This window comes from Colobus angolensis, unplaced genomic scaffold (assembly GCF_000951035.1).
Source record: "Colobus angolensis palliatus isolate OR3802 unplaced genomic scaffold, Cang.pa_1.0 Scaffold194, whole genome shotgun sequence".
Taxonomy (NCBI): domain Eukaryota; kingdom Metazoa; phylum Chordata; class Mammalia; order Primates; family Cercopithecidae; genus Colobus; species Colobus angolensis.
Window position 1 is genome coordinate 1,781,215 of NW_012115088.1, and position 20,431 is coordinate 1,801,645.

At 36.0% G+C, this 20,431-nt stretch overlaps 1 protein-coding gene across 1 annotated transcript in view; it reads right to left on the reverse strand.

Moving 5' to 3' along the window:
• Positions 1-20,431, reverse strand: part of ARFGEF1 (ADP-ribosylation factor guanine nucleotide-exchange factor 1 (brefeldin A-inhibited)) — a 107,435-nt gene that overhangs the window by 23,916 nt on the left and 63,088 nt on the right. The window contains exons 19-28 of the mRNA XM_011940903.1: positions 19,359-19,487; positions 17,931-18,089; positions 17,535-17,685; positions 11,654-11,744; positions 7,006-7,046; positions 6,741-6,910; positions 6,226-6,377; positions 5,916-6,088; positions 4,802-4,962; positions 3,686-3,816 (exon numbers count right to left, since the gene is read on the reverse strand). Coding sequence (XP_011796293.1) covers positions 3,686-3,816; positions 4,802-4,962; positions 5,916-6,088; positions 6,226-6,377; positions 6,741-6,910; positions 7,006-7,046; positions 11,654-11,744; positions 17,535-17,685; positions 17,931-18,089; positions 19,359-19,487 — 1,358 coding nt within the window. The remainder of the gene's footprint in view (positions 1-3,685; positions 3,817-4,801; positions 4,963-5,915; positions 6,089-6,225; positions 6,378-6,740; positions 6,911-7,005; positions 7,047-11,653; positions 11,745-17,534; positions 17,686-17,930; positions 18,090-19,358; positions 19,488-20,431) is intronic.

Genomic DNA, 20,431 nt, shown 5'->3' on the forward strand with positions numbered 1-20,431 from the left:
ATAAAAATAGAAATAGAAAAAAGCTTATAGAATAAAGATATAAAGAAAATATTTTTGTACAGCTGTACAATGTGTTTTAAGCTAAATTTTTTTTTTGTTTTTTTTTGTTTTTTGTTTTTTGTTTTTGAGACGGAGTCTCGCTCTGTCGCCCAGGCTGCAGTGCAGTGGCATGATCTCAGCTCACTGCAAGCTCCGCCTCCCGGGTTTACGCCATTCTCCTGCCTCAGCCTCCCGAGTAGCTGGGACTACAGGTGCCCGCCACCTCGCCCGGCTAGTTTTTTGTATTTTTTAGTAGAGACGGGGTTTCACAGTGTTAGCCAGGATGGTCTCGATCTCCTGACCTCGTGATCCGCCCGTCTCGGCCTCCCAAAGTGCTGGGATTACAGGCTTGAGCCACCACGCCCGGCAAGCTAAATGTTAATATGAGAGTCAAGTTTTTTAAAATTTAAAAAATTATAAAGCAAAAAACTTACAGTAAGCTATGGTTAGTTTTTTATTGGAGAAAAAATATCTTTTCATAAATTTAGAGTAGCCTAAGTTTACAGTGTTTATAAAGTCTACAGTAGTGCATAGTAATGTCCTAGGCCTCCTTTGCATTCACTCACCACTCACTCACTGACTCACCCAGAACAATTTCCAGTCCAGCGAGTTCCATTCACGGTAAGTGCCCTATAAAGGCACTTTTATATCTTTTATATCATGTTTTTACTGTACCTTTTCTATGTATATATATACACATAGAATTTTTTTTTTTTCTGAGACAGAGTCTCTTACTGTCACCCTGGCTGGAGTGCAGTGGTGCCATCTTGGCTCACTGCAACTTCCGCCTCTCAGGTTCAAGCAATTCTCATGCCTTACCTTTCCAAGTAGCTGGGATTACAGGCGTGCGCCACCACACCCGGCTAATTTTTGTATTTGTATTTTTTAATTTTTATTTTTGAGACAGAGTCTCACTCTGTTGCCTGGGCTGGAAAGAAGTGGCACTCTCAGCTCACTGCAACCTCCGCCTCCCAGGTTCAAGCAATTCTCCTGCCTCAGCCTCCTGAGTAGCTGCGATTACAGGTGCGCACCACCACACCCGGCTAATTTTTGTATTTTTAGTAGAGAAGGGGTTTCACCATGTTGTCCAGGCTGGTCTCGAACTCCTGACCTCAGATGATCCGCCCACCTGGGCCTCCCAAAGTGCTGGGATTATAGGCATAAGCCACCATGCCTGGCCAAATTTTTATGTTTTTAGTAGAGGTGGGGTTTCACCATGTTGGCCAGGCTGGTCTTGAACTCCTGACATCAGGTGATCTACCCACCTTGGCCTCCCAAAATGCTGGGATTACAGGCGTGAACTACTGCACCCAGCCTGTTTCGATATGTTTAGATACACAAACGCCATTGTATTAACAGCTGCCTACAGTACAGTAACATGCTGTGCAGGTTGTACCCATGGAGCAACAGGCTATGCCACCTAGATTTGTTTGAGTACATGCTATGATGTTCACACAATGCTGAAATTGCCTAGTAATGCATTGTACAGAACATATCCCTGTCATTCAATGATGCCTGACTACATCTGGGACTTTAATTTTCGGTATTTATCCCCAAATCTAGAGAATTTTGGAAGAATCAAATAAGAATGCACACGAGGCTGGGCGTGGTGGCTCAAGCCTGTAATCCCAGCACTTCGGGAGGCCGAGACGGGCGGATCACGAGGTCAGGAGATCAAGACCATCCTGGCTAACACGGTGAAACCCCGTCTCTACTAAAAATACAAAAAACTAGCCGGGCGAGGTGGCGAGCGCCTGTAGTCCCAGCTACTCGGGAGGCTGAGGCAGGAGAATGGCATGAACCCGGGAGGCGGAGCTTGCAGTTAGCCGAGATCCGGCCACTGCACTCCAGCCCGGGCGACAGAGCGAGACTCCGTCTCAAAAAAAAAAAAAAAAGAATGCACACGAGAAGTTCTTTCCACACAGTGTTATACCAATCATAGTGCTGCACTATTTGTTGTTGTTAAAGACAGAGAATCTCAATTTGTTGCCTAGGCTGGAGTACAGTCGTGTGATCAGGGCTCACCATAGCCCCAACCTCCTGTGCTTAGGCAATCCTGCCTCAGCCTCATGAGCAGCAGGAACTAGAGGGATGCCCACCATGCCTAGTTAACTTTTTGTTCAAAGAGATGGGGTCTCACTATGTTGCCTAGGTTGGTTTCAAACAATCCTCCCACCTTGACCTCCCAAAGTGCTGGGATTACAGATGTGAGCCACAGCATCCGGCCCACATTTTAAAATGGAAGCTAAATAGCAGCCCATACATATCCTGGGATGAGATAGGAAAATCAAAGGCCATCACTGAACAAAGTTTACTGATCTTTTCCCTCTCCTTTACTAACTAGAACACATACAACGTCTTTAACAACCAGTATCTACCCATAATCTGAACACGGAATACGGTGAGAAATAAGGTATCACAGTGCCAAGCAACAGAAGGCTAAGAAAGCAGGTGGATCCTCCATCAAACAGACATCTACAAATAAATAAAGGGTGAGGGGAGAGGGTGCTGAGTTTTCATGACCTGCTAGTCATGATATGTTAGCCGCTCCACTGAGGCAGCTGGACAACTGAAATGCGGCTATCTTGAATTTCAACAAGTTCCTAACAGGCCCACTGATAAACAATCCACCATATCTAAATATAAAATAAACTGCTTTTCTATAGTGCTCTCATAATTAAAATCCCTAAGGGTTAAGTCCTATTTTGGATTATCTATTTCATAAGAATTTCTGTTGTAACAAATAATACTATAAAAATGAAAAATTTCTTGAGATGTAAGTCAAATTTAACCTTGGTGGGGCATGGGTGTGGTTCTGGCATAAGGTGAAAAAGAAGAGATTCATTCTGTGCTACCTTTAGAAATTCAAAAAGTTCGATAAAGTTATACATCCAAGTAACAGAAGATTCTTCTAAATGAGAAGGGAAGATTTCTAAAAGATTTTGTTTACCATAAAATTGAACTCACGGTGGGTTTAGAGATTGACAGATATTAGGACACACAAGCCAGCCATTTCAATGTGGCCAAGTACAGGGTAAAAAACTACTATGGGAGTCCTGTGAGCTGTGAACTAAGAACAGTGTGTTAAGCACTTGGCCAGTCACATAATACCCGGAATAGTTCCTTTACAGATTGACTATATGTTCATAATGATCTTTTATTGGCAATATACTTTTGAAAGAGTTCTATTTGAATAGCTCTATATTATTCCAAACTATGTTACTGACCAGGTTACAAAAAGAAATGGTTCTTCACCTAAAACTCACCAAGGATGTGCATTTAAAAATTCTTCTATCGTTCATCAGGAAATAAAATAAATTTTGCCACTAACTTCAATTTATTATTGGAAACAAATATATGAAAAGACAGAATGTTTAAAGGATCAAATTAACTTAGAAGCTAAAATCAAAAGGAGGCTATAATCAAATATTTTTAAAATAATGTAGTATTTCCATTTTTATTTTGCTCTAGTTAACATTTTAAAATAATATTAACATATTTTAAAATATACCTATGTACTAATTAATATATTTGACAAAACACTTCATTTTATGGTCTTTAACTGTGAGACTGTGTTTATAAAGAAGAGTTATGTGATTAAAGTCAAAATAATTCCAAAATTTTAATTACAAATATAGATTGTTACCTGGTTCTTACATCTAATTTGCATCTATTGATGATACAGGATAACTCAAAGAGAATTGGGAACCATCCTCTCACCCACACCCTGTCTTCAGGTGCCACATTCATATCATCACTTGTGTATTCCTTGAAAGCCTTCAAGAAAAAAGGTAGGGTTATTAAAAGCAAAACATAACACCTATACATTTAGTATATTAATTTCTCAAAAAATAATTTAAATGCTTCACAAATAACCAGTGAGCAATTTAATACACAATAATTTATAAAAAATGGACACTATAACTGCCTATAATTTTAGTATACATGCCACTGAAGCAGGCAAAATATAACTGCCTATAAAGAGCTCTGGACTAGCATCCAAAAGTTAGCTTCCCTTTCAACTGTCACCAGTTTTCTGCATCATTACCCAGGTTAATTCAGGTTTCCATTTTTATCACTTAAATGGTTATGATACCACACAGCCACATTAATCACACTGGGGAAGTATGAAGGTAAAATAAGTTGACATATCTGAAATGTACCAAGCACCTGATCGGTCCATGTTAGTATGGAATAAAATCTTATTACCAAATCTATGATACGTCACTTTCTCTTATGAAAGTTACCAAGATAGATTTAAATATGCAAGTTAAATATGGCAGCTAGATTTTCAATTCAACCTTTTACTTCAGAGCTTAAGCCTATTCTATTCCATAGACAGTCAGCTTCAGTATTACACAGCACAGACAGACAAGATGCACTGTAGGGAATGGTTACAAACACAGGCTGGGGCTCAAACCCTAGCTCTACTTTACCAGCCCTGAAACTACGGGCACATTTTTAAAATTCTCTGTGCCTCAGTTTCTTTATCCATATGGGGCTATAACACTATCCCATAAAGTCATTAGAAGATTAAACAAGCTAATACAATTTAATGAAAAACACTCAGAAAAATACCTGACACTTTCAATAATGGTTAGTTACAATCACTAACCATCATAACTCGGAATCAGGCTGCTCAGATTATTTTTCGAATTACTGAAAAATAAATGCTTCATATACCCTCAATTCCCAAACAAACTTAAGATTTCAAATTGGAAAGAATACTCTGCAAAATTTTGTTTACTAAATGACGCTATACCTGAGGTCTATCAGACACATATTTTGCACAATGGCGAATAAGTCGAATTGCTTCCATACTTGTGTCTGGGAAAGCTGCATTGCACGCAAATTCAGACAAACACTTCACGGCATCCTGGAAAGAATCAATGGTCGCTGGAAAGTGTTTTTCAAATACAAGGGCTAAAATAGAGAAAAATACATATTACCATATTTTCAATTATTCTTAGCTGTACCAAAAATACACCAACATCTAGATATAATGCACTTCCTTAAAGGTTGTTAAAGGCCCTGACATCCAACAGATACGAAGTTCAAGACTATCTTTACCACTTACCTGACTGCCCTGTGTGGTGAGAATAGTAAAACCTGTCTGTTTTGTTTACATTATAAACACAGCACCTAATACAGTGACTGGTACACGGTACATACCAATTCAACTTTGGCTGAATGAATATACAAAATTACTTAACCTCTCTGTATCTGGTTTCTTGATATAAAATGGAAATAATCATAATATACACAGGATAGCTATAAGCACTACACAAAATAATGTAAGTGAAGTGCTTAGCGTAATACTTAAGCAAGCATGCAATAAATGATAGCTATGATGATGATGCCATGATTCTTGATGTTGATGGTCATCACTGTCATCTTCTATATAGGCTTAACTTACAATCTTAGTATTTCAGTCAGTCCCCCTTGAACTTAATGGGACTCCTCCTTGAAGAAGGCTGTGCAATGTACTTACTGGTCAAAAATAAAGGCTTTGCTTTAATACTCTGTGGGTCTCAAGACCATCTCCATCACTAGTTCTGTGACCTTACATAAACTGCTTAACCTTTCTGGGGCTGAGTTTCCTAATCCATTTTGAAAAAAGGGATGGATAATAAAGATGCTTAACTGTGAAGATTAAAGAAATTACGTGAAAAGTGCACACAGTATTTGCCGTATGGTAAATACTCAATAAATGTTAACTATAATAGTAATTTAATTATTTTTATTTACTCTGGTACTGTAGACAAAACTTGGTAAACTTAAAGGCCATAATCTTATTGTTACTTGACTCATCTTCCAAACACATTAAGGTTGCTTTTTTTTCCCTTTTACTTGAACACAGCTAAGACAATACTCACTGACAATGTGCCCGGTTGTTTGGAATGCAAGTTCCACTATGCTTTCATCTTGATCAGATGCAGCTAAATGAAATACAGAGAAAATGTTCTTCCATCCAGATCGAATGTTAGCAGCTTGAGAATTAACCATCTGTGCTATACACCGTACAACCATATCTCGAATTGTTGGAGACCTAAAAATATTAATATAATTGCTTGGATATGCAAACAGATAAAACTCATCAGTTTTTTCCCCTTTCTTCTGTTTTTCTCCCTGCTGTGGAAAACAACAAGATTTTCCTACTATTAAGCAATTCAACAAATATAGTACCTGTTCCGTTTCATTATATGTTCAAAAGGTCTTAAGAAATCCTTCTGGAATCTGAAATTAGCAAGCTCCCCTTTCTCTAAGAACTTCATTGACAACTGCCTCAAGGAGTCTACTGCAAAAATAGCTACATCTTCATTAGGATTACACCCAACCTGTAATGGCGACAGAAATAAAAGATGTTAATTAATATCATCAGTAAAAATCTGCAATTCTTTATTTTTTGTCTTAGAAAAAGCATAGAATAGCATAGTAGGTAAATCCTAAGATTTTCTATAAAGGCATTAAATATGCTAAAAATATTTCTCAACAAGAAAAACAGACATTTTACATCAAATTCTTAAAGCCCAGAGTAATAATTTCTAAAAAGAAAAACACCATTCACAGGGTTTTCTGATTTAATATTAAAAAGTAATAAATAATTGCTTGGAAGGGAAAAAGGCTCAATTTGATTACAAAGACATTCTAAACAAAAAACATACTACAAATGTAAACAAATACCACAGTTATTCAAATACCTTATTAAAATGATCTCCAATAACTTCCCAAATTCGAGACCACTGTAATCTTATTCTTCCCATGTTGTAATATGATATTTCTACTATTTTTTGTAGACTAAACATTCTTGGGTGTGTTGTGGAAAGCAATTCATCCATAGACACAGCACAGAGCCAACGGACAAAATCCACTGTAACATAAATATATTTATATTTTTTTTAGTTCAACATTAAAGTTATTTTAGCCCAAAGTCAGTTCCGAAGTAGAATAAATGCCCATACTTACCAATAGCATTTCCATCTAGCCTTGTAGATCCTGTGAATATTCTAGGGAAAATAAAACACAATTTAAAAAATGTATAAATTACTGTTCTTATTCCAATTGAAAAGTACATGGCATGGGGTACTAGCTATTTTTATGTTTTAAGGGAACAAAAAATTGGGTACTCAAATGAGTATTTTTCATCATTTAGTTTAGTAACAAGTGTAGTCTGGATGTTTCTCCCTCCCCTCCACCTCTACTCCATATGAACCAGTTTGCATTCAATATTATTATTAGAGTAAGTATATACTGCTGTAATTTTATTAGATTTACAAACTCCAGATAGATACGAGATTCTAAGAATAAGAAAAATATTAATTTGTAAAACTAACAAATAATTGGCATACTACAGATTCTTTCCTGATTATCGATTAGCATTAAACAAGTTCTTAAAATGAAAAACTTGACTCATTTTTACCAGTGAAGTATATTTGATTAGAAAGTTCATTTACACTAAAAGTGATTTAATATAACCTTGTAAATAGTCTCAGTTTACCTAAGAACTGGCCAAACCACTTTCCTTAGGGCATTCAAATATTTGGAGTTAAGCTAACACTGCCCAGCTTTGCCCATTCTTCTTTGCTGAGCTCTTTTTTGTTTCAAAGTTTCATAAACGTTTGCAGCATAAACACATTAGTCCTCCTTTTTTAAAGTCTGCATTTTAACCCATATTCTGGGTTTGTAACCAAGAGTCTGAAGTCACTTTCAAGAAGGATGACATTCCTCAACTTAGAATGCAAGAAATATGATTTGCATGATAAAAAGGAAAATTTTAAAGGCAGGAGCAGGTCACAGTAGTCATAGTAGTAACAGTAATAGCTACCAATCACAAGGTGGGTTCTTTTCTAGTGTAATATCAATATTCACTCATTTGATCCTTACGAAGCATGTACTATTAAACCCCCAATTTTATAAACACAGAAACTGAGGCATAAAGATATGTAATAACTTAAGTGCTGAAGCCAGGATTCAAACCAGGACAGGGTGATTACAGAGTCTACGCTATTAACCACTTTTCTATACTGCCTCACACTTACCTGAGCAAAAGGTATATTCAACCCTTTAAATATATTCTCCTTTTTTCCTACTATCACAATCTACATGTTCTGAGTATATCATGATTTTTTAACCCTAGTGTCCTTGCATGTCTGTCTGTGTGTCCCGGCAATGAGTAAAAAACAATACAGGAAAAACAGTTTAGAAACTGGTAACACGATGACTCAGAATGTGAGTTCCTGCTAAAGAAATGTCTTAAGATTTTCTATATTGTTCTTGTCAGCAGAATGAAGCAGTAATTCCAAAATCTGGCAGAAACCACAATCTGGGGGAAAAATCAAAAGTAATACGGCCCTACTTAATCCAGGGATTAGACCGGACCCAGAAATTAAGGATACACAACGTCTACAGAGCTCTCGCATAAACAAAAATGAAAACTGCCAGACTATATGAATTTGGTCAGCTGATTTCTCAAACTACAGGTATTCTCATGGAAGGCAATGGCTGTAAACAAGCCACCCACGAATAGAGTGAAAAGTAAATAGTATAGGAGAAGAAAAGGCACATAAACAAAAACAAAGAAAAAAAGAGTTTTTAACCGAGAAGAAAGCAAATGGCAAACAGTAGAGGGGTAAAGAAAGAACAAAAGCAGAGATGGAACCACAGGGAAGGGAAGCAATAGATTCTGAAGGTGTTGAAATAACGGAGAACAAAGGCAACAGGAGAGAGAACTATCATCAGCAATAAGACAGGTTCTGTGGACTGGTGTGATGGTGGAAGGTTGGGGGAGCATCCACTCTGAGAAAGGGCATCCCAATTCCTACTCACTTTCATAGCCTCTGAGGGGGTCACTCTATTTCTAGTAATGCTCCACTAAAGATAAGCCATATGGTAGAGCACAGCAGTCTGTGGGAGCATTTAAAGTCAAGCCTTAATATTAAGGCAAGAGAACAGAGCTGTGTTTCATAAAATCAGCCTATGAAATGGTTTCTACATTTTCCATAGAAAAAGCAAAGGACAGAAGCACAAGAACCTTGTTTACGAATATTAAAAATAATGTGCTTTTAAAAAAGCATTAGAAAAAAAACATTGGTAAGATTACTGCTTCATCACATTATAATACAGATGGAAAAACAAAAAAAGGTTGGCAAAACTTTTGCAGATTCTGGATCAAATCAACTTTTAAACTGTATGCAATACACAAGCAGCCTATATTATCTTACCTGTAAAAGGTTTTTTCACAGTTAATATATTAGAGGTAACATTTATTTCTTAGGCCTAAATGAAAACTATTTACGAGCAAAGGAAGTTGGGATGAACTGTACATATTTTCTGATAGGTGAAATATTCCAAAGTGTGAGGTAAGCCAGTTTATAGCTAGATCTGGTATGTATAAAAAACCATAAAGAGAAAAACTACGAAGCTAAATAATTGTTTTTTACCTATTAAAAATAAACTATTCACGGACAAAGTCTATCTCCTGCATAGTTTAGTAATATTCATTATGAAATTGGTCTAATTTAACAATGCATAAAAAATTCTATCCTAGCAAATGCTAGAAGATCAGTTATTCCCAGATTGAAGTGCCCAAAATTCTTCTCCTATATCCTAATAATATAAGATTCCTAATACAAAAGTAGATAATTAGAAATTTTTATCACCTTAAAGTCTGTAATAAAATCTTATTTTTTTCTGTTGGTTAATAAACCAGAAGCTATAAAGAATTAAACATACAAAAATTATTTTTGTTTTTCTTTAGTTCCTGTACTTATAACAACAGGTTATGCAAAAAAATAGGCCTAAGGACAGGAAAATACTGTTTGCTGGGTAAGTACAGAACTCTCCACATTGATGCCTGACACTATTTTCACTACTGTCTTCACTACCAGTATTATCTCACTAAGTTGGGTAACGGACCAAAGTTTGAACATAACGATATGAAAATGAACTCAGATATTCAAAAAACATTTAATGGGAAAGTGAAATGTACCACTTAAGAATAATATAACATTATAAGAGATCAAATATATAACTTTTGGTGTTTTCACTATAAGCAAAAACTTGCAATACTGAGGTTTTGTATAAAATTTGACATTGGATTTATGTTTGCAGAAGTATCTGGCGATGACAAGACTGTGATGACAAAGTACAAACAAAATGTACGCTAAGTCTCCTCTGAAATAGCATAAGTTCTTAAAACAGAGAGGCATGTGATTTCAAATGAGTAATATGTCCCTCTGTAACAAACAGTGGATAGGAAGATAAATTAGAACTAGATGTGGTCACATAAAGTACATTATAAAAGCAGAAATAGTAGGTAAAATGTTGAATCATGCCTGAATAGATTCTCAAAATGACAGTGAAGATGATTTTTCTGGAAGGCAAGAAAATCATTGACAAGAAAGCTAGCCAGGTAGCAGAAGGGCTACTACGTAGCTCTGCAGTAGTACATGTAGGCTGAAAGGTGAAGAGGTTAAGCATGCATGCTTATTACAAGCCTAGTTGTGGGAATGAGGAAGTTTATTTAATCTTTTTCTGTCTCAGTTTCCTCATTTGTAAATTAAGGACAAGAATATGCATCTCATCAGGCTACTAAAAGGATTAAATGTAAAGCGTTTTGCAAGTGCCTCATCTGTGGCAAGCCTTCATGCTTGTTATATAGTAGGTATGAGATAATCTTTCTTCAATCTTCACAAAAAAACAGGCAAATGACTCCTTTTAAAAAAAAAAAAAAAAAAAAAGCAAGTGGACATTAAGGATTCAAGGAAAAAGTTCCATGGAGTACTTCCAGGGTCAGTGACCACTGAACTGAACATTCTAGTTCTACCTGTACTTAGAGCAAAAAGTTTCATCTGAAGCAAAGTGAAATAATGGATCAGCATGACTTTCCAGACTATCAAGGAAAGATTTGTACAAAATTATGTTTTTGAAAGTTTCCATCACAAGTGGGGGGGGGAGGGAGAAAGAGAACGAAAAAACATTGTTGTAAAATGTTTCAGTTTTGGGGGCATTTATCTGGAAAAAGCTAATCTTCAAAAGAACAACAGGAGATACTGTTCTACATGCTAGGCATTTTAAAATTGGAAATATTCTGTAGTAAATAAAGCATATTATGGGTTTTCTTTTAGAAAACAAACTAAAAATGGGGAATATGTGGTGATGTGTATAAAACATAAATTCTGAAGTCCCTTCCAAAAAAGTTTAAAATGAGAATTGCCAATAAAACCTTTCATTTCATCCATAATGCAGTCTTTATCGTGGACCCAGAAAAATAAACTACACAACATTTTCAAATAGGGATACTAAGGGGAGTACGTTTTCTACAAGAAAATAAAACATTTGTATTCTTTTCCATCAAGGTTACCATTTCCTTAATGCCCATTAATATCTACTGTAACTTAAATGCCCATTAATCTCTTATTGTAACTATGATCCAAAAAGCAAAATTATAGGTACTTCATCATCTAAATCACAGCATATCACAATATAATCTTATATTACTTTAGGAAAATCATTTTGGCAATAATTTTTTTTCTTTTTACCAATAAGAAAATACCTAAATGCTACAGAACTGAAACAGTAATCATCTGAAAAGGGAATAAAATGAATACCTTACCTATCTACAGCAACAACAACACTCTGAGAACTGGTTTCTCCAATGGATTCCTGAATACTTGCTATCTGTTTCCAGTCCACATTTCCTCCAACTACCACACATAAAAAAGAGTCATTTCAGTTTGAAAACAATTCAGTAGAAGAATACACTTAACAGTTCTAAAATATACTTCTGAAATCAACTGCTTTCCTAATAAAAGAATGCTTCAGGTGAACAATTCTTTTGGCGTCAGTGACACTTATCAAGGCCAAATGTGCAAATGAACTTTACTAAGTAGTATACAACACATGGTTACAAGTCACAAACTATGTTTGTAAAGATCACACAAAGTAGGGGCACTGTGAATTTATATTACAAAAGTATGGATGTTAGATATAATTTCCCTTAATGTTTAAAGAAATGCAGCACTAATCCCAGTTCCAATGATACCTTCTGAAGATGATTCCAACTCCAAGTATTTAGACTTCCCTTGTCATTTAATCTCTAGTCCCCTATTTACAAAGGTTAGTTGAAAATTCTTTTTTTTTGAGGCAAAGTCTTGCTCTGTCGCCCAGGCTGGAGCGCAGTGGCGCAATCTCGGCTCACGGCAAGCTCTGCCTCCCAGGTTCACGCCATTCTCCTGCCTCAGCCTCCTGAATAGCTGGGACTCCCGGCGCCTGCCACCACGCCCGGCTAATTTTTTGTATTTTTAGTAGAGATGGGGTTTCACCGTGTTAGCCAGGATGGTCTCGATCTCTTGACCTCATGATCCGCCCGCCTCGGCCTCCCAAAATGCCAGGATTACAGGCGTGAGCCACTGTGCCTGGCCGGTTAGTTGAAAATTCTACCTGTATTTTCTAACATTCTTTTATTGAAAAGAATCATTTATCCTTTCCCTTGAAACTGGTTCCATGTGTTGGAGAGAACAACAATATTCCCAGTTTTCAAATTCTTAATTTTAGAATCACCTTTGGTATCCTCTTCCACTATCAATATTCAACTAATCACTAAATTTTTCTTCTGATCTGTTTTTCATATCATCTCTTCATTTCCATTCCTACCTAGTTCTGGCCCTCATCATCTCAGTCCTAGATTACTGAAGACATTTCCTGACTGATTTCCCCACCATTAATTATTTCCCTCTTCAATCTCTCTTTCATCCCCCTGCAAGATTATTTCCGAAATCTTCTCCTTCATTTTGTTTACTGTTACTTACAAGGTAAAATATAAACTCTTTAGCCTAGCATTTAAAGCACTTCCCTTCAACAGTCTAGCCAAAATGTGCCATCCCTCAACTATCTAAAACTTACCTACCAAGACTCAATTTGGGTTCTCAACGAAAAGTTCTTCTCCATTGTTCTCATCTGCGTTTGAATTAAGCATTTACTTAGCTAAGTATTACTCAAATCAGAATTACTTTCATACAGTTTCATAAAAATTATTTCAGGTGTGTTAATGTTGCCTTCACAACCAGATAAAAAGTTTCCTAAGGTTAGGAATCAAGTAATATACATTTTGTACTATCCTACCTTACTCACAATTAAGTCCAAAGTAGGTGCTCTACAAACACCTGACCTGAGCGACCATTCACTCAATAAATGCCCTTCTGAAGGCAAACATAACAGATGGTATCATTTAAACCTGCTGAACTCAAATTCTATCCTAGGAACTGAATGATGTGAAAAAGATGTAACCCCTGTCCTCACGGAGTTAATAATTTACACCAGGAGAGGAGATAGATATGTTTATAATGAACTTCAATGCAATGTAATGATTACTTCATGGCTGAAATGAACTGATTACATAGAATAAAAGTTTGCTAAATAGAACTAATTTTGATAGGGACGAGAACGGGGTGTTAGCTCATAGAAAGGCTTCACATATGACGAAATATTAATTCAACCTGGACCTAGAAGGATAACTATGTAGAAAAGGAAGGAGAAAGAAAAGCAATTGAGACAGAGGGGGCAGCTATATAAAGTAGTGGAAACATATAACTGTATATCACGTTTTCACATACTTGGTAGTGTAGCCATAATGAAGGATTGGCAGACACTGGGACGAAGGGAAAAGAACAGTAGTAGGAGATAAAGCTGAAAAGACAGACTAGAAAAAAGAATGTGAAGAGCCTTGACCCTTAGGTTTAATGTACTACTTTTGAAAACAGGGATTTATTAGATCTTTTAGAAGACTGATATGATCTAATCTATTTTCCAAAAGACAACACTGGTAATATCTGGAGAACATACTGAAATAGGAAAAAATACTGAAATCAGAGATAAATTAAAAGTCTACTCCTATAATACAAGTGAACAAGAATGAAAGCCTGAAGTAAGTGACACAGTATTGGGCTGGTAGGGAAATAGTTTCAAGGCAAACTTGACATGCACAGCATGTTACAGAAATTTTACAAAGAAAAACCTATGAGAAAAAACAATGCCAATCATGAGGTAACTTCCTTTGTGTATCAACAGGATATCCTTTCCACAGAGGAATTACATATATTCTGTGGGGGGGGAGGGGAATACACACACACACTTGTCAAAATGTCCTTTATATTTAAATACAAAAATTTAAAATCATTAATAAAAAAATATTTAAAGGAATCAAAGAATACATAAAATGTCTAAGAATCCAAAGAACCCATTTCACAAATATGTGAAATCCCTTAATAAGAGTTTCAGTTTTGTCAAATAAATTTACTCAAAAGCACACAATAGGGATGTTAGCTCAAAGAAAGGCTTCACATATGATGAAAAATTCATTCAACCTAGACGTAGAAGGATGGTTATGTAGAAAAGAAAGCAGAAAGAAAAGCAATTACAATAGAGAGGGCATATTTAGGTTAAATAAAATTTTTAAAAGTATGTGTCATGAATACTCGCTGAACATTTATGTGACAAAGCCATTGAATTTTTAAATGTTAACATATCTCTTAAAAGACCCGCATGCAGTCCAGGTATCATGGCTCATGCCTGTAATCCTAGCATTTTGGGAGGCCAAGGTGAGAGGATCACCTGAGACGAGGAGTTTGAAACAGGCCTGGGCAACATACTGAAATAGGAAAAAAAAAACATAGGGAAAGCCTGGGACAAGCTTTTACTTTACTAACTTTAATAAAAAAAAAAGTTGAGTCCAGGAGTTGACTGTGCCACTGCACTCCAGCCTCAACAACAGAGTGAGACCTTGTCTTTAAAAAAAATAGAAAAAAAAAGAATGCATATAATTCAAATTTAATAATTATCTACAATGTATTCTTAATAACTGAAAGTTTCATATTTCCAAAAAGTGAAAGTACAGACTTTTTACTATCAGTCAGAAAGTATGATAAATACATACTCAACCCTGTCAACTTGGTTACATGGAATACTTGGCAGAGATACCATTAATAAAAGAGGATATGGCCGGGCACAGTGGCCCACATGTGTAATCCCAGCACTTTGGGAGGCCAAGGCGGGCAGATCACATGAGGTCAGGAGTTAGAGACCAACCTGGCCAACATGGTGAAACCCTGTCTCTATTAAAAAAAATACAAAAATTAGCCAGGCATGGTGGCACACACCTGTAATCCTAGCTACTCAAAAGGCTGGCAGGAGAATCACTTGAACCCAGGAAGCAGAGGTTGCAGTGAGCTGAGATCGCGCCACCACACTCCAGCCTGGGCGACAGAGTGAGACTCTGACTCAAAAAAATAAAAAAAAGAGGATTAGTTTAAAACTATATACATATATATATGTCCACTGTATATGCAGACTAAACTGGCTTGACTGTACCACATCTTCTTCTAGCTTAAATTCTGATGACAACATTCTGCTCCAGAAAGCATCTGCTGTCTGACTTCAGGAGGCACAGGGGGACAAGGGTAGCCATTTGTCACATGGGTTGGCTGGTAACCAACGCGATGGCCCAACGGGAGGGTTCTGCCCAAGAGGGGCCAAGTCAACAGCCTAGCTCCTTCTAGGATGTAGATTCAAAAATGGAGCATGATGAGTCAGGAGTGAGTAGAGAATGGTGCAGACCAAAAAGAAAAGTACATAACAGAGAAAACCTAAATAAGGCATAAAATAAGTGTTACTGGTCTTGAGAGTGGCCTGGAAGCCTCAACTGTTTTTCATTTCTAGGCCTCAATGTGTGTATCTTTCTGTAAATTCCCTTTTTCTGAAGGGAGAAGACAGTTCATCTCATATCCTTGCAACCTAAGTAGCACATTACATGAATTAACTTTAATTCATTTTCAAGTATACCAGTAAATATTATCAGCAAGTATCATTATTTCTCATTTGACTAAAAATTCTAGAAGATATCCCATTGGTGTTTTATTTTTAGTGTAACCTAATTCTGTAGTTCTACTTGCCAAAACACAGGCCCAGCAATTAACACCTGTCATTATTTTGGCATTCCCACACTCTCTAGGCCTTTTCAGTTACTGAACCAATCAGTGCACACTTACTTCCTTGCCTGAAAATAGTTTTCATCTGTATCTCATGTTACCCCATGGAGTAATTACAGTTCTAATGTACAGAGTTGGGCTTCCAAGTTATGTAAGTCATTGTGCAGGTGCTCAGGTAGTTCTAAATCTTGCTGCTAGATCACCAAGGTATCAAGTCTACACCTGCACCTCCCAGACCTTACAATACTGAAGTATCTATGCTACCATGGAGGGACAGACTGCATTGCTAGCTGCTTCAGTTGATTACCACTGGGAATTAGTTTTCCCCAGTTCAACTTGAAGCCATAATGTGGTCCTGGTTTTTACTTCTTTTCCTATGGATCCTTTATAAAGTTTGAAATTCTTTTGGGGTTTCTAAGAATTTTTATTGCTAGCAGCAACAGAGGAATCACTAGAAGATAGAAGATTCCTGCTCTAAGTAATAAGTCCAGATTGGTTAGAGATGTGGGTTGGGGAGGGATGGACAGAGAATATCTAGAAACTTCTAACATACCAGCCATTATGCTAAGTCCATTAATATATATTCTTATTTAATCCTAACAATTCTGTGATTAGATATTACTTTTAGTTTGCAAAAGCAGAAATCGAATCTCAGCGAACTAAAGTAACTTACATATAGTAAGGAAAAAATATAGAAGAATTCAAACCCAGAAATACTTAAAAGTCAAAGTCTAATAAGCTGTTTCTTCCCTGGTGGAAGTCCTTCCATTTATGACTAAAAAATGTATTGCTTTTCATTCTTCTCTATCCATTTTTGCTAATTTTTTTTTTTATTATTATACTTTAAGTTCTAGGGTACATGTGCATAACGTGCAGGTTTGTTACATATGTATACTTGTGCCATGTTGGTGTGCTGCACCCATCAACTCGTCAGCACCCATCAATTCATCATTTATATCAGGTATAACTCCCCACTGGGGCCTATCATGGGGAGGGGGGAGGGGGGAGGGATTGCATTGGGGAGTTATACCTGATATAAGCTAATGTTTTCTTTTGTTCTACTGGGTTAAATGTGAAAGTTCCTGGTCATATTGAGCGCACAGGGAGCCACTGGGAGAGGTTTCAGACTGGCAGAAAAGTCTGGTTAAGCCTATTCATTGCGTTAACAATTCTGAATGTGAATGCTTTCTCCAGCTGCCCCAACTAGTACCTGATCCCAGCTTTCACACATTCAAGTTACCTGCTTATTCTTAAAAGCAGGTAATTTAAAAACTCTACGCACTGTATCCTTCTCCAACAATCAGGGAGAAGCCTGAAACTAAGGGTCATTTAATGTTGCAAACCAGAGGAGGCAAAAAAGATTTAGTTCCTTAGTCATCTTACTTTTTCTCATAAGGTTAGACAAAAGGCATTTTATCTTCTCCCTCTAATTATATTTCATTACTACAATAAATTGACTTATTATAATGAGGAAGTTAAAAACAATTTTTGATACTTTGTAAAAATTCTCACCTAGCCCTAAACCCACAAATTCATCAGGAGCCTGATCTTTTGTTCCAGTAAGAGATCCTTCTCTGCCTCGCACTGTTCCAGAAATGTATCGAGGTTTCACTCCAGTTCCTATAAGCTGTGCCAGCTCCAACTGACTGATGCACTTCAGAATCTTAATTACAAAAAGGAAAAAAATGTTAAATTCCATGTTAAAAATATCTTCAAAAAGATTTAAATATATGCAGCTAGGATTTAAACACAGACTACATTATAGATTATTTTAAAAAGCTAAATGAACTTATTCGAAATGTACTAATTTTCTCCCCAAACATTTAGGCATTTCACTGATGTACTATTTAGCATTAGCTCATCTTATAAATCAAACTGCAAAGCTGAAAATAAAGAAAGTGCTTATACCTCATGCCATGAATTTCCTAAATAATTTCCATCTGTATGAGCCACTGTGATAAGTGTTTTTATTGTGTCAATGTTCTTCTGTTTCATTTCAGTAATACCGGAACTCACTGTGAGTAAGGTAAATCTTGCCAGTGCCTGGACATATGCATCTCTCTCCAGCTATAAAAAAGAGAAAAGTATATTTACACAGTTGTAAATAAGAGCAGATTGATTAATTCCCCACCAACAAACTCTCTTTACTTGTTCAGTAAGTTTTTTGTTTGTTTGTTTGTTTATTTATTTATTTTTGAGACAGAGTCTCGCCCTGTCGCTCAGGCTGGAGTGCAATGGCGCGATCTCAGCTAACTGCGACCTCCACCTCCCAGGTTCAAGTGATTCTTCTGCCTCAGCCTCCCGAGTAGCTGGGATTACAGGTGGCCACCACCATGCCAAGCTAATTTTTTATATCTTTAGTAGAGGTGGGGTTTCACCGTGTTGGCCAGGCTGGTCTTGAACTCCTGACCTCATGATCTGCCTGCCTCGACCTCCCAAAGTGCTGGGATTACAGGCATGAGCCACCGTGCCCCTAGCCCTCCTTTCTCTCTCTTTTGCCTATTAAACCTCCACTCCTAAACTCGTAAGTTCAGTAACTTGTAACTTTAGTAAGTTTTACTTGACATGAATTACATATAATTCCACAAAAGTTTTTTTTATTTTCATTCATTTTTAGATGACACATGAAGCAGAGACACACATTTCTAAAATCCAAAGGCAGTGGTAGTGTCAAATCGAGACTTTTAGTGATAACCAATGAATTCATACAGTAAAAAAAATTCATTAAGCACTTTTGTTTTGAATACTATGTAGATTAGGAAAAACATAATTTATACATTTGCTCATTTTCTCCACAGCTATGCTACACTTTTTGCAAGCCATTAGCATTTATAATTAAATGTTGAATGCATTTTTCTTTTTTTAAAACAAAAGTTCCTCAAAGCATATAAATTACTAGAAAGGACTTCTTTCATGAAAATTATGTATTCAATATTTACATGGCTTAAAAATAACCTGCTCTTAGGCTTAAGTTATAAAATCATATAAAATATATACATCCTTGTATATAAACTGATTCAATAAAATATTTTATATGTTTAAACAAGATGTTCAAATTAACATAGGAATTCAAAGTCTTGAAAACTTTTTATATAATCTTCAATAAGACAAAAAACTGTAACCGAAGTTATAATGATAAACTTTAGACAGATCGGTATAGAACTACCCCTTCCATAACAGCCTCTCAGAAGCTTAAACATTAAGATTCATTTAAATTCCATCATAAACTTGAAATTAGTTTTTAATGTCACACATAAAAAAATTATTGTAATTTAAACTATTGTAATGGCATAATTAATGTTCCAAACTGGCTACAAAGACAAAATTGTCTGTTACCTGAATGCTGAAAATGCATGCTATTCTGATTGCACATCTTATACCTTCCAGGCAAAGAGAGGCTACTTCAGTATCATCACAATCTTGTAGACCCACACTGAATGCAGCCAGAAAAGGTGTCCAAGCCAACTACAAAAATTAAAAATTGTATTTTAATTAAAGTTTATAACACATTAATATTTCTCAAAGATTTTAGACAAGTTCTGAAAAAAAGAAATGAAATTCTTGGCAGTTATCTAGAAAGCTTTCTTAAACAAAGGGGGAAAACTATATAATGTTGCCTGGGCTTGAATAAATGGGAGAGCAAAATAATAAATTCAATAGAGGACCTTAGGCATATTTTAAGAACTGTACCTATAAATTATTCACATCAATTAAAAAATGGAAATAATCAATATTCATAAAAATATTAGTTTTACCCGAATTCAGAACTCCTCTCCTTGTAAGCTTTGTCTCTTGCAATATTTCACATACTATATTTCCAGTAAGATCCTGTTAATCATTTTCCTACTTGAAACAAACAACATTGTTCTCTTTTCTTTAAGCCCATTCCCTGAACATCATTTAGCCTAATTTTTAAAAAACAGTTCAATATTTTACATTGAGACATAAGTGATATTTCTGGTTTTCAGTTGGACAATATTTAAAAAATAGTTCAATAAAATACTTCCTCATTATACACTGTGGAAGACAACAAATACTTATTGAAATTTTACCATCAAAACTTTGAATCCTGAATGAAGTTATAATATAAAGGAAAAAAGACACTACTTTTTGGCCACTGAAAATTCTAATAAAATACATAACTTTGAAATGTCTGATGTAAAAGTACTCAACTGCTTTTAAGTGGTCATCATAAAGAAAAACTATATATAGCCATATAGCCATAAAGATGAAAAATGTTTCTGTCAGCGTGCTATAGAAATTACAACCAAATTTCTAAAAGATCTACAAAGTATTTAGCATTACTAAGGAAAGCAATTACCCAGAGCTTTGTTTCTAAACTTCAGAAAGTTGAGAAGTAAACATTTATGATCTCTAAACAAAGAAACATAAGCCATGGAACCTAGGTT